General features: G+C 38.5%; 1 protein-coding gene across 5 annotated transcripts in view; it reads left to right on the plus strand.

The window, feature by feature from the left end:
* Positions 1-14,123, plus strand: part of LOC117402986 (serine/threonine-protein phosphatase 2A 56 kDa regulatory subunit alpha isoform) — a 116,934-nt gene that overhangs the window by 92,841 nt on the left and 9,970 nt on the right. For all 5 annotated transcript variants that reach the window (XM_034004769.3, XM_034004770.3, XM_034004771.3 and 2 more), the window contains one exon: positions 13,792-13,922. In XM_034004769.3, coding sequence (XP_033860660.1) covers positions 13,792-13,922 — 131 coding nt within the window. The remainder of the gene's footprint in view (positions 1-13,791; positions 13,923-14,123) is intronic.

The raw sequence follows: 14,123 nt of genomic DNA on the forward strand, positions 1-14,123 counted from the left end.
TTTGGTAACCGTAAATCAGAAATTAAAACCCAATATATCAACAGAAAGGCATTAAGTAGACCTTTCCAATCATATAATATGTTTGGTTGTGGGATGTGTTATATTTTTTTCACATAAGCCTCCCAAAAAATATTAAATTTTATAATAAATATTTGTAAAACATACAAATGTACTATTTTTCTAAACAATGTAGAAAAAGATATATATTGCAGAGCTATACAGGGTTTTTGCAGGTCAGATGTGAAATGAAACTGGAAATGTAATATCTTGCTTTTGATTAAAAGAAAATTATTTGTGTGTAGAGGTAGCAATCTCTCTCTCTCTCTCTCTCTCTCTCTCTCTCACATATATATGTATATATGTGTGTGTATGTATGTGTGTGTGTGTGTGTGTGTGTGTGTGTATATATATATATATATATATATATATATATATATATATATATATATATATATATATATATATATATATATATATATATATATAATATATCACACAAGATGTTGGTTTTTTTATTATTATTCAAAAAGAAAAAACTTGCAAATACAGTATGCTACTGTATTGGTAAAAAAAGGCAAAAAAAATTAAGCAAATGTACTACCAATAAAAAATAGCTAAATGATAATAAAAGTAATAACTACATCTAAATGATCCATCATTTTACACACACGGAAACGAAGAACATAGGGAAAGTACACATAATTAAAATATTGAAGTTACACCTGAAGTTATTTAGTCATCAGATGTGTGAAACTCGTTTACATTAGTTCCCCCTCCGTAAAAAAATAAATAAAAGGGGGATCTCAGATGTCTGTACAGTAACTTCGTTTTTTTGTCTCAATCGCCATCTCCTGCCCTGCACGCAATCAAACACACACACACAGCATTTTAACACGTCTTTTGTTAAAAACCGTATGTAAAGTTTTTTATATATATATATATATATATATATATATATATATATATATTGTAACACAGCAGGGAGGGGGTTAATATCCTCCCTGCAGAAAACATGTGCGTATGCACATTTTGGTTAATTTGCTTATTGTTTAATTGTTATTCTGTTAATTGTTTTATTGTTAATTATCACCTGCACCTGGCTTTGATTGTAAATTAGAGCCAGGTGCAGGGTTTATAAGGAGAGCAGTCAGTCTGCTCTTGGCTGCTGAGTAGAAGGAGGCAGAAGAGGTGCTCTGTCTCCGAGTAGCCAGAGTTAAAAAGTAAGTGCGGTGTTAAACTTGTGTTTTGTGTAAGTACGGGGAAACAGCTTAGCTGTCCCGTGGTAGTCAGGGTGTACCTGTGTGTTAGTTAGTGCTCGTAAAAGAGCTAAGTGTTTGTTTTGTTTATTTTGGTTTTTTTTGTGACTATTAAAAAAATAGCGCAACAGCGCTTTTAAAAATCAAGTTTTGTGTGTGGCTGGGTCATTTTAAGTGCTGGAGAAGAACCTGAAGGACAAAAACCCTTCACAATATATATATATATATATATATATATATATATATATATATATATACAGTGCCTTGCAAAAGTATTCAGACCCCTGACCAATTCTCTCATATTACTGAATTACAACTCGTACATTGAAATTTCGTTCTGTTTGATATTTTATTTTAAAACACTGAAACTCAAAATCAATTATTGTAAGGTGACTTGGTTTTATGTTGGGAAATATTTAAGAAAAATAAAAAACTGAAATATCTTGCTTGCATAAGTATTCAACCCCCACACATTAATATTTGGTAGAGCCACCTTTCGCTGCAATAACAGCTTTAAGTCTTTTGGGGTAAGTATGTACCAGCTTTGCACACAGTGTTGGAGTGATTTTGGCCCATTTTTCTTGGCAGATTTGCTCCAGGTTGTTCAGGTTGGTTGGACGACGCTTGTGGACCGCAATTTTCAAATAGTGCCAAAGTCCTGATCTCAATCTGTGGGATTGAGATCAGGACTTTGACTGGGCCACTGCAGGACATTCACCTTTTTGTTCTTAAGCCACTCCAATGTTGCTTTGGCCTTGTGCTTGGGATCATTGTCCTGCTGAAAGGTGAATTTCCTCCCACGCTTCAGTTTTTTAGCGGACTGAAGCAGGTTCTCTTGCAGTATTTCCCTGTATTTTGCTCCATCCATTCTTCCTTCAATTTTAACAAGATGCCCAGTCCCTGCTGATGAGAAGCATCCCCACAGCATGATGCTGCCACCACCATACTTCACTGTAGGGATGGTGTGTCTTGAGGCATGGGCAGTGTTAGGTTTGCGCCACACATAGCGCTTTGAGTTTTGGCCAAAAAGCTCTATCTTGGTCTCATCTGACCACAAAACCTTTTCCCACATCGCAGCTGGGTCACTCTCATGCTTTCTGGCAAACTCCAGATGTGCTTTCAGATGGTACTTTTTTGAGTAACGGCTTCTTTCTTGCCACCCTCCCATACGGGCCAGTGTTATGCAGAGCTCTTGATATGGTTGACTGGTGCACCATTACTCCACTCCCAGCCACTGAACTCTGTAGCTCCTTCAAAGTGATTGTTGGCCTCTCTGTGGCTTCTCTCACAAGTCTCCTTCCTGTTTGAGCACTTGAGGGACGGCCTTTTCTTGGCAGTGCCTGGGTGGTGTGATGCAGCTTCCACTTCCTGATTATTGATCAGGAAGTGGGATATCCAAACACTTGGATATTATTTTGTACCCTTTCCCTAATCTATGCATTGTATTACTTTATCTCTAACTTCTGTAGAATGCTCTTTGATCTTCATTTTCCTTCAGATTCACAGCCTGACCAATGATCCTTCAACAGTGGGGTTTTTATCCAGAAAATGTGACAGCAACTTTAATAGTTCACAGGTGGAGGCCAATGGTAAGGTAATTGTGACCTCGTTAGGGCAATTTCTTTCATCGGTGTAAATTGGGAGCTTCCACAGCACAGGGGTTGAATACTTATGCAAGCAAGATATTTCAGTTTTTTATTTTTCTTAAAAATATTTCCCAACATAAAACCAATGTCACCTTACAATAATTGATTTTGAGTTTCAGTGTTTTAAAATAAAATATCAAACAGAACGAAATTTCAATGTACCATTTGTAATTCAGTAATATGAGAGAATTGGTCAGGGGTCTGAATACTTTTGCAAGGCACTGTGTGTGTGTGTGTGTGTGTGTGTGTGTGTGTATATATATATATATATTATATATATAAAACAAAAAAAAATTAAACATTTAATTATTCCTAATTCTTGGCTTTGGGATGAGTTCTAGATCAGCACTTTAAGGCGTGTAGAAGGGGAGATACAGACGTTTCAAATGTGGGTATGTGCTAATCATCCTTGTAGTTTTAAAAAAAAGTCCCACCCACCCCAGCCCTAAACCAATTACATGGAGGCATTCACTGTAGTCATGGCTATGACTCAATGGAAAAAAAAAACAAGATTGCTTGTTGGACGGCTGAGATATGATGTGTTTTGTAATCGACATCATAGTATCAAAATTAGATCACTTGTACATCGGCAGCAAAGGGTTAAATGCCAGTCGGTGACATCACATGAGAAAACTAACTATCGGGGGGGTGAAATTCAGTCACTCCCCTATCCAATGATACGCGTTTCCAACCTGTATGGCAAAGTATGGTCGCCCAGTATGTCAATATAATGATGCATTTTTAATCGTGGTTACCTGATCATGGGCCCAGAAAGACACTTCTATATGGTAGTGTATCATGGTCCGCGAAGGGTTAATAAATGGCTGGATTATTCACTCTTGTGATGTACCTTCAGCAAATTTACACCAGATACCAGACAGAATCTGATGAATGCTGTGCTTTTCCACCTTATTCATACTTAAAGTAATTGAGGATTGTGGTAGAACTGCTGTGTACATCTTCAGTTGAATTTATTGATTTAAAATCACCATTCGCTTTGCTGTACAAATTTTAAGTCATCCTTCCTATTTTATCGGCAGATGAGATGGGGAAAAAACATTTCGCAAAATTGAACATATTTCCATGGAAACACAGGCCGCTACAAACCAGCCGCAATGAGACAAGCAAAAATGTGCACCATTGCGAAAGAATTAATAGAGCATACTGATAAGTATCTTTCACACCACAGGCAACGCACACCAGGGGAAACTGAAGTGACGCAAAATGAATCCTGTTTTTTGTGATTTCTTTGGCGACAACTAGGGAATTGAGCAATTGCAGAACAACTTGAATGCACCGTGTCCACCAGTGTGACGCAGTAGTACCCTAAATGATGCAGTAAAAAAAAATAAATAAATAAAAAATGGGGCTCCTGAGTGGCGCATCTGGTAAAGGCGCTCCGCGTGGAATGCAGGATGCGCCCTGTAGCCTGGAGGTCGCCGGTTCGAGTCCAGGCTATTCCACAGCCGACCGTGGACGGGAGCTCCCACGGGGCGGCGCACAATTGGCCGAGCGTCGCCCCGGGGGGAGGGAGGGTTAGGTCGGCCAGGGTGTCCTCGGCTCACCGCGCACCAGTGACCCCTGTAGTCTGGCCGGGCACCTGCGGGCTTGCCTGTAAGCTGTCTGAGAGCTGCGTTGTCCTCCGACGCTGTAGCTCTTGGGTGGCTGCATGGTGAGTCTGCAGTGTGAAAAAAGTGGTAGGCTGACGGCACACGCTTCGGAGGACAGCGTGTGTTTGTCTTCGCCGCTCCAGAGTCAGCGCAGGGGTGGTAGCGGTGAGCTGAGCCTAAAAAATAATTGGCCATTCCAAATTGGGAGAAAATAATAAAAATAATTGGCAATGACTAAATTTAAAATAAAATAAATAAATAAAAATACTTGCCGTTGGAAAATACCCAGAGCTTTATGACAAAGTATCTTGTCGCCCAATGAAAAATCTCATCTTGTCTGTGTAGCGACCTTTACACACAGTATCAGTTGTGTCATTGACCTTGGTTTGTCAACCTTTATTTGTATGGGTAGTTTCTGAATCAGAATGCCATGCCTTTTTTTTAATTTAGTATTCGCCAATTATTTTGTTTTATTATTTTCTCCCAATTTAGAGTATCCAATTTTATTATTTAGGCTCAGCTTACCGCTACAACCCCTGCGCTGACTCGGGAGTGGTGAAGATGAACACAAGCTATCCTCCAAAGACTCACCATGCAGCCACCTCAGAGCTACAGCGTTGGAGGACAACGTAGCTCTGGGCAGCTTACAGGCAAGCCCGCAGGCGCCCGGCCAGACTACAGGGGCCGCTGGTGCACGGTGAGCCGAGGACACCCTGACCGATGAACCCCCCCCCCCCCCTCTCCAATTGTGCGCCTCCCCTTGGTAACTCCCGTCCACGGTCGGCAATGGAATAGCCTGGACTCAAACCAGCAATGTCCAGGCTATAGGGAGCATCCTGCATCCTTTTACGGGAGCCCTCGATGATCGATGATCTTCTCAAATATTTTTTGTGTTGGTCAGAACAATTTCTTGTGAGGGTTTGGGTATTTTATTAGCCTCTTGTACGCGCCGCCTATGAAGAGGTGCTAGAGGGTTTAAGCTCGAAGGAAAGAGCGTTTGGGGAATGAAATAACGCTTTATATATTTTGTGATGATAGCCTATGTGCAAACTGTTAGTTATTTTGTGACACCCAGTTACAAAAATAGTTTTCAATACCTTGGAAATCTATGTGACCACTTTACTCCGTTAAGATGCAATTATTCAAGTGCACATTCCTGTGCGCTATTCTGGTAGATGCAGCTTGCTGACGACCTGCGTTCAGTGTTATGAGAAGTGGAAAGCTCAATTCAAAGATGTTGCTCCGTACACACAGTATCAGTTGCTTCAGCCCAAACAGACTTTATTGTCTGACTTCTAACATTCCTTAAATGTTAGATCCTTGATTTCCCAGTTGGAGGTGCTTCTTTCGAATAGTCAGACATCAACTTTCAAACTCAGATCAATCTTTGTTTCTACTTCATTTTATAGCTAACCACTCTGGGCCTCATATGTGATGCTTGATTACATGCTTAAGCTTCTTTGCATTGCATTGCCAATGTTTTGGGTTTTTTTTTTATCTAAAGTGGTCTCATCCTGTATCTCAAAATATTTATTTACAACACAATTAACAATAAAAGCATTTTGCTAAAATGTAATTCAGAATTGCCCTACTCTCTGGCAGGTGAAGCTAGTCATCCTGATTTAAACTGAAGCTAACCTTCTGTTTATTGAACTGTTGCTTAGAACAAACAGTGCAGTCCGGAATGCTGGCTGGGGTTCATCAGAGGTACTATAACAGTTTTCCAATATGTGCAAATTTGCCATGCACTTTAAATAGAGCTCTAATGTTTGTGCCAGACACGTAGAATTACGCCTGTGGTAATTTGCAGAAATATATTTGTGAAATTACCTGAAGGTTATATTAATGGTGACATGACATAATAGAAGCAAGTTATAACACATTTGCATGCTTTTTATTTAATTCATTTACCGTAAAAACCGTTGAATAAGTCTGATTTCTGGGTATTTTTAGGGGGTCCTAAAAAGGGGGGCGGGACTAATACACCGGTGCGACTTTTACACCGGTGTGTTTTGAATGATAAACTGGTAATGCGTCAGTGGAATTATTACAGGCACAATTGAACAAACGTTCTGTGAACAACACAATAAAGAAATGCAAAAACACTCTCTCTAATGAAAAATTTTAAACGTATTGAATCCCAACAACCCCTTAGTCACCTTGAATGTCAACTAAATGCATTTAGCAGACGCAGGTACTTGGAGGGAAAAAATAAATAAAAAAGTAAAACACTGATATACACACCAAGCACGTAAAACCTATTTAATACCCACAACGAGACAAAAACAGGATTATTATAAGTTTTGTACTTCCTCCCTCGCTATTTTTTCCTCTCGTATAATCCTCGTGCAGCTGTATTCTCTTCATGCAAAGCAGATACACGATTTAAACAGAGCATGTGTTTTTTTTTTTTTTTGGATGGATGCAACGGAAGTGTTTTTTTCCCAAACAAAAATAGCTAAATACATTTTAACTAATAATTAATGCATACATTAAGAAACAATGGTAGCCAGTTTGACATGTCACACTAGTACTTCACACTCAAGCTTTTAGTTTTTTCCAGCTCTGGATGTGTACTGGATTTCCTTGCAGTTGAAACATGGGTGAGTCAGCTCAACAAAGCCTGATAGGCTACAGTAGACTGTCAATGATTATATCAAGAAATGAGCGGTCGGAATTTCTGTCAATCAACTCACCGTAACTTTTGGGTATGGTCATATTTATAGATCATGAAGAATATATATTTCATGGCAGTACTCCAACAGTGCAGATTATTTTTATTTCACACGGTACATATATATATGTTGTACGTAGCGGTTTGAGCTGAACCACCTTGCTTGGAACCCACAGCACGCAAAATGCTACTATATATATATACATATACACACACACACACACACACACACACACACACACACACACACACACACACACATATATATATAATATCTATCCTTTTAAACCACACAATTGCACAACCTCCCAGTTTAAAAAAAAAGTGATGCTATTTTAATGGTTATACAGTTTTTAAAGTCAGGATTAATCTTTTGTTATCCTGTTCTGAAGCATGTTTATTTAATCACAGTATGTTACCATGGATTCAAGCCTGAGTTGTTATTATCTTGTTTTGCGCAACAGATTGAGCCTGACTTTCAAAATTAAACTTGGAAGTTATCAGGATAACTTAGTTTCAAATACTTTGCAAACTTTTTGCAACATGCAAATAACGGAATGTGATGTTTGTAAACATTTCTACAGCGAATTTGTTGCTAGTCACGATGGAGATATTATTGTTAATGCGACAGAGAGCTAATGTAGCTACTGCAAATGAAGTCTAGTGATAATCTAGCTACTTTCTGTTTCAAACAGAATATACTTATCTAAAACATAATACTCAAATAAAGATAACACCATACAACCCTGCTGTTTCTATAGGTTATGGCAACTGTCAATTTGCAGCTAATCCTACCTATCTGCCAACTCCCTGCTGTTACTAATGGTTTAGTGACTGTCATTTAGCAGTTGATGCATAGACTTTACCTCCCCCCCTCCCCTTACACCAGAGTCCCACCAATCAAAGACATTTTAAGGCGGGCCTAGTGACTTTCACTCAATAGGAGTTGGTAACGCGGTTAAGTAATAAACCCGCCAATGTATCCTGAGGCAACAGATTGGTTATTGAGAGCTGAGTAAAGTTAATGGTTGTACATTAATTATACTGCTGTCATATAAGGATAATAATACAGGCTTGGGGGCTTCAATAAAAGAAAAAGCTACACAGTCAGGCATGGATGTCAAGTCTCAAGGTTTACCCGTGAAACTCACGGTTTTTCACAATTTTCTCTCACAATTTTGAGTCTCACGGCCGTGCAATGGATTCTCATGTTTTTGCATTAGTTTGTTATTGTTTGCGAGGCTGCGAAACCCTTTATACATGATACAGCGGTAAATCCAATACAACTGTCCAAGCGGATTATTTCATTTGGGAGGGAGAGGGGAGAGGGGAGAGGGGAGAGGGGAGAGGGGAGAGGAGGGAGGGAGGGAGGGAGGGAGGGAGGGAGGTTCACTATGAAGAGGTGTACATTACCATTCTATATTCCTGTAGCTGCTATGCGAACTCTCCTCTTACTCCAAAGATAGAATTGCCTTGTTGTCTCAAACTGATGGTTTGTCTGCGTGAGCTTTCTATGTTTCTGTACACAACACGTCATTACTCGGACAGAGTCGAAGGAGAGGCTGTCAGACCGTCACTGTCTCGTTCATGCAGAAATTACCACAGAAATAAGAGAAATGGACATTAAAGTCGAAAAATATAATGTTCTTCATGATGCCAGTGTCAGTGGTTATAAAGACAATACAAAGAAAGACGCCATATGGTAAGAAATAACAGAACAATTGGAAATTGATGGTATGTCTATCTCTCTTATTTCACTTTAATTTTAGTCAAAATGATGGGGAGCGCCACACACTGGTTTTGTATTTCTGTAAAATGATGCTTCTTTGTTTTAATAATGTTGACCAATAATAATAAAAATTATTGTGTAAAAATCTTGATCCGTCACCAACACCTTCCACCCCCCCCCCCCCCCCCCCCCAAAACAAAAAACCTAATCTAGTGGTCTAGGTTAAGGTTTTTCGTCAATCCCAAGGTTTTTCTTCAGGGGTCTCACTCGTATGCACACTTAGGGGTTGACATGTATGGTCAGGTTAAAATTTAAGTGTTGTGGAATTTGCTAAAAAGAATGCCAATCACCGTGCTGAAAGAGAATTTGGTATAAATGAAAAAACAGTATGTGATTGGAGGCGAAACAAAGACCAACTAAAAACTATGGCAAAAGAAAAACGAGCTGACAGAGGAAAAGCAGGTTCATGGCCAGACGTGGAAAACATTGTAGACAGAGCAGCGAAGTAATCTTAACCTTATCCCTGCCTCCAAAAAATGATGAAATGAAAGTTGTTCATGTAGCTCGTGAACTTGGAAAATATCATTTTACAGGCTGCCTTAGCTGGTGTGACTGGTTCATGAGAAGAAAGAGGCTTTCATTGAGGAATAGAATACGGATTTCGCAAAAAATGCCCCACGATTATGAAAATAAAATGATGGAATTCCAGTGCTTTGCTATTAAAATGAGAGAGAAAAACAAGTATGAGCCAGATTGGATGAAGTTCTGAGTTTTTTGATATGCCTCCCAATCGCACTATTAAAACTGGAGAGAACTGTTCCGATAAAAACCTTGGGGCACGAGAAATCCCACTTCACTGTGGTACTTGCATGTTGCGCAGACGGAACAAAATTGAACCCACTGCACATTTTCAAAAGAAAGACGTTGCCGAAACAGAAAATGTCATGCACTTTCATGATAACACTGCGAGGCAAAGGATGGATGGAGGAACAAGGAATGAAGGAGTGGGTGAAAGTTGTATGGGACAGAAGGATAGGGTCGCTAATGAAAAAAGGGCACTGCTAGTGTTCGATTCATTTAGATGCCATCTACACGATTCTGTGCACCAGGAGCGCAACACCGATGTGGCCGTTAAACCGGGGGGCACATGACCTTTTGCAGCCGCTGGACGTAGGGATTAACAAGCTGTTTTAAGGAACGTGTGAGAGAAGTGGCGGGACTGGCTATCCTAAGGTGATGTTTATTTTTTTCTCTCTGTTTATGTGATTGCTCTGATTTATGATGTTGTGAAAATAAGACGTATGTTGTGTTTTAGAGCACAATTAATTGATGTTTATTTCATACAAGTTGTTAAATAGATAGACCTACAAAACTATTACGGGGAGCTATCATTTTAACACTAGAGGACCCACAGCAGTCTTTCTGACGGCTGTATTCAAAACACTGTAAATAATACAATGAAAGGAGAAACGGTCGGATGTAATTAGTTTTTTTATTATTGAGTACGTCACAAACATCTGAACAACCGAAGCATTTTAAATTATATATGAACAATGTAGACAAATAAGCTTAGAAGAAAACTTTTTACAGAAGAGCAGCAGCGCACAACAAGTTATAAAAAAAAAGCTAATTTTTTTTTTTTTTTTTCTGGGTTTTTTTTCCGACAAAAGGGTATTCCTTTACCTTGAGTCTAAGGCTGTTCACAATCAACACAGATAATATAGTTCTCCACACATGCTGTCCGAAGTTTTATTTTTATTGCACTTGCCAACCTGGCATTGACGTTTCTTGCTGCTCAGCGGGGTTGCCAGCTTCAGCTGTGGGTACAAGCTTGGCAGTCTCCCTCTGTTCCAAATGCTTCTTGCAAAGTTCTTGTGCTAACTGTAAAATATGTTCTCTACCTTCGTAAATTCTTCTCCGTGCGTTCTTTGTAAAGTACCCAGGAGTTGATGGCTGCTAGGTCCGATACATTGCAAAACACCTGAACAGACCACCGTCAGGAGACAGCTTTTACGGAATACTTCCGTGCCATCTGCTCCAAAACATCAACTCCATATTTTGTTGCATTGTAAAACTCCACGGTCTCTGGTATTTTTGTTTTTTTTCACTAGTCCCAATGCTAATTGACTGACCAGAAAAGGCTGATTGAAAAACAATAGACTGTCAGTCATTCACACAGACAGAGAGTAGAAACTAATCTAATACACTAAATGCATTGTGGACTGACAAATAAAAATAGTAAGTATATTACCGTTCTATATAATCAAAATACAATTGTTTTCTGTGTGGCCGTCAATGTGACTGCTCCCGGGGCTTTTAGGTATAATGTAATATATCTCCTTTATTTCTGCACTCCCGTATTTCATGCTTTTGTGAGAATATTTAATACATACGGACAGAAAGTTACAGAAAATTGGAGAAAATTACATTTTAAAACCAAAAAATGACTGCTATGGGGCTTCTAGTGTTTAAATATACAGTAAATGATACAAAAGTACTTTTCTAATGTCAAAATATATGGTTAATGTTATGTAAACTGCTAAATGTTGAAAGAGGGTTTTTTATATAGTAAACAAGTTTTAAAGTTTGCATTTGTTTAGTAAGGCTAAACTACTTTTTCAATCAAAAAAAAACATTGTTTACAGACCTTCTAAACATGGTTTTGTATTCGCACTGCAGCTTATGTTTACATTTGTTACTCAATGGTGTCAGAGGGCTATAAAAAAAAAAAAAAAAAAAACTCCCCCATTTCGGCAGAATTCCTATGTGAAGCCATGATGAAGGACCTGCGATCCGTGTGTTTTTTTTTGTTTTTTCTAAAAGTATGAACAAATAAAATAACTCCTATAATACTTAATTTGGCGTGACGGACGTATTTTTGTGTCCCAAGGTGGAAATGGAAACCTTAGGCGACCAGAACCAAGTACTGTCTGTACCTGGGTCAAAGACTCTTGGGGAAGACATCACACCAAAGTCAATCGTAAAGGCTTTTAAGAAGGCATGCATTTCAAATCAGCTGGATGGTACAGACGATGACATTGTTTTTGTTGAGTCCGAGACAGATTCACACAGCGAGGATGACATCGAAAATATCTATGATGATCACCTTACCGAGACAGGACTTGCTATGTTTGAAGACAGCGAAAGTGACTGAGTTTTTTGGTTTTGAGTAAAACAAAAAATTAAAAATGGAATGCTGTGTTACATAAATGTAAACTATTAATGAAATAACACTGCAGAATCCTTATTTCAAAACATGAGTTATGATTTGACATAACTTGTAGAACGTTTTTTTACCAGTGTGTATGTATGTAGGTGTGTATAACTTCAGGTTGCTTAAAATAAAAATATAATTTACTTAGTAGTCTTACTCTTTCTGGATAAAGCATGTCTTTCCATAAGACATTTTATAAGGATATGTAGATTTTTATAAAGCACTACAGATTCCTGGAACTTAATCTGTGCTGCAGGTCACATGGTCGGAATACAGTTACACCACTGGATTCATTTTGATCTACTCTACAGCAGGTACCAGAAAGCAGCAGCAGCAACTTGTAATCTGTCCTGTTGTAATTGAAAAGGAAATCTACATATCTGAATTGAAGTAAAAAAAAAAAAAAAAATAACATGTGATCTTCAACACAAGAACGGGTTGCTAGTGCAAATACTGTAAGAGGTTTGGATTGGTTGCATCAGCTTGCTGTTATTCTAGTACAGTAGCAGGTTCAAGCAGTTTCCCCCAAGAAAGGCTCTTCTTGCCAGGAAGTGAGGTTCAGGGGAATGAGAGGAGCGTGTCTGAATTAAACTGACAAGGTGACGTCAGCAATTCTTCCAGCGTGCTCATTGGTCTGCATAGTTTTGACACCTCAGGCCAGAGCAGTTTTATGCTAATCCTGTGCATGCATTCATTCCCAAATCTGGATGTGTTGTACCACATGGAGTGGAAAGTGGCATCCTTTATCAAACCATATCGGGGGAGGAAACTGCAGATTAGATGGTAATGAGAACTGTTTATAGGCTTGCAGGCACCTGGTAGAAAAGCAGAGGCACACAAAGTATCTATCTTGCAGTCTCTCATTATAAGGTATTTATGGCAGCACAGTCAAAAGTAAATGAACATGGGCTTTAATTAACATGCAAGGATATATTTCACACATATTGGAAAAATGAATATTCATATAGGACCCTGTTTTGAAGCAAATGACACAGGTCTGTAAGATGGTAATTTTACAAAAATGTGATATTTACTATGAAAGTTCTTTCACCTGTAATGGAATGACCGTAGGGTATATGTGCAGAAATTAACTTTTTGCCTGCAATTGTGATCATTTTAAGGTCATTTTGTCCTAATTTGCATTTAGTTTTGAATGCGAGAATCATTTTTAAACATTTTTAAACATTTAATATGTATCTTTTAGCATTCATTTTAAACCAAACATTTTCCTTTTTATTCTGTGTTTTAATAGGTTGTTCATTGATTGATTGTTAAATATCTATGAAATATCTATAGAAAAAAACACAACAGTAATTTATGTTTGGGTGTTAATACATAAATCATGTGCTCGAGAAGAGGTCGCGGTGGTACAGCAGATGCTGCATGCATGCCAAAGCAGAGCTCTGGAACTCATGCCACAGATGGTGAAAAGTATCACTTATGGCTGCACTTCTGTTTTGGGCTGTTGATAAAAACATCCTTGAATCCACATGGATTTGTTTGATGTATTAATTAGATCATTTTAAATTGCAAAACAAGTACTTTAAATGGATACTATAGGAAATATAAACTATAAACCAAATAATTAGGCATCCCTGTAAGTGGAGCTTGTATGAATTTGCAATCCGCCTCTTTACTCAACTCACTCTTTTGTGTTTGAAGCTTTTGGAACTGTTTGACAGTGAAGATCCACGAGAGCGAGACTTCTTAAAAACTGTGCTACACCGGATTTATGGGAAATTCCTGGGGTTAAGAGCATTCATCAGGAAGCAGATAAACAACATCTTTTTACGGTAAGCAAGTTCTTTTGCTCTGATTTTCTACCATGGATTTCCACATATGCAAAATTAGTTTAATCGCCTACCTACAGCATTAGTGGAAAGTATAAAGTAGAATACATTGTAATATTCAATTTACTCATGGAGCCAAGGCGTTGGGTAGCTTATCATGCTTGTCATCTCAAGTCAACTCAAAACTGACATAACAATTAGCTA

The sequence above is a fragment of the Acipenser ruthenus genome, chromosome 5, assembly GCF_902713425.1.
Source record: "Acipenser ruthenus chromosome 5, fAciRut3.2 maternal haplotype, whole genome shotgun sequence".
Lineage (NCBI taxonomy): Eukaryota > Metazoa > Chordata > Actinopteri > Acipenseriformes > Acipenseridae > Acipenser > Acipenser ruthenus.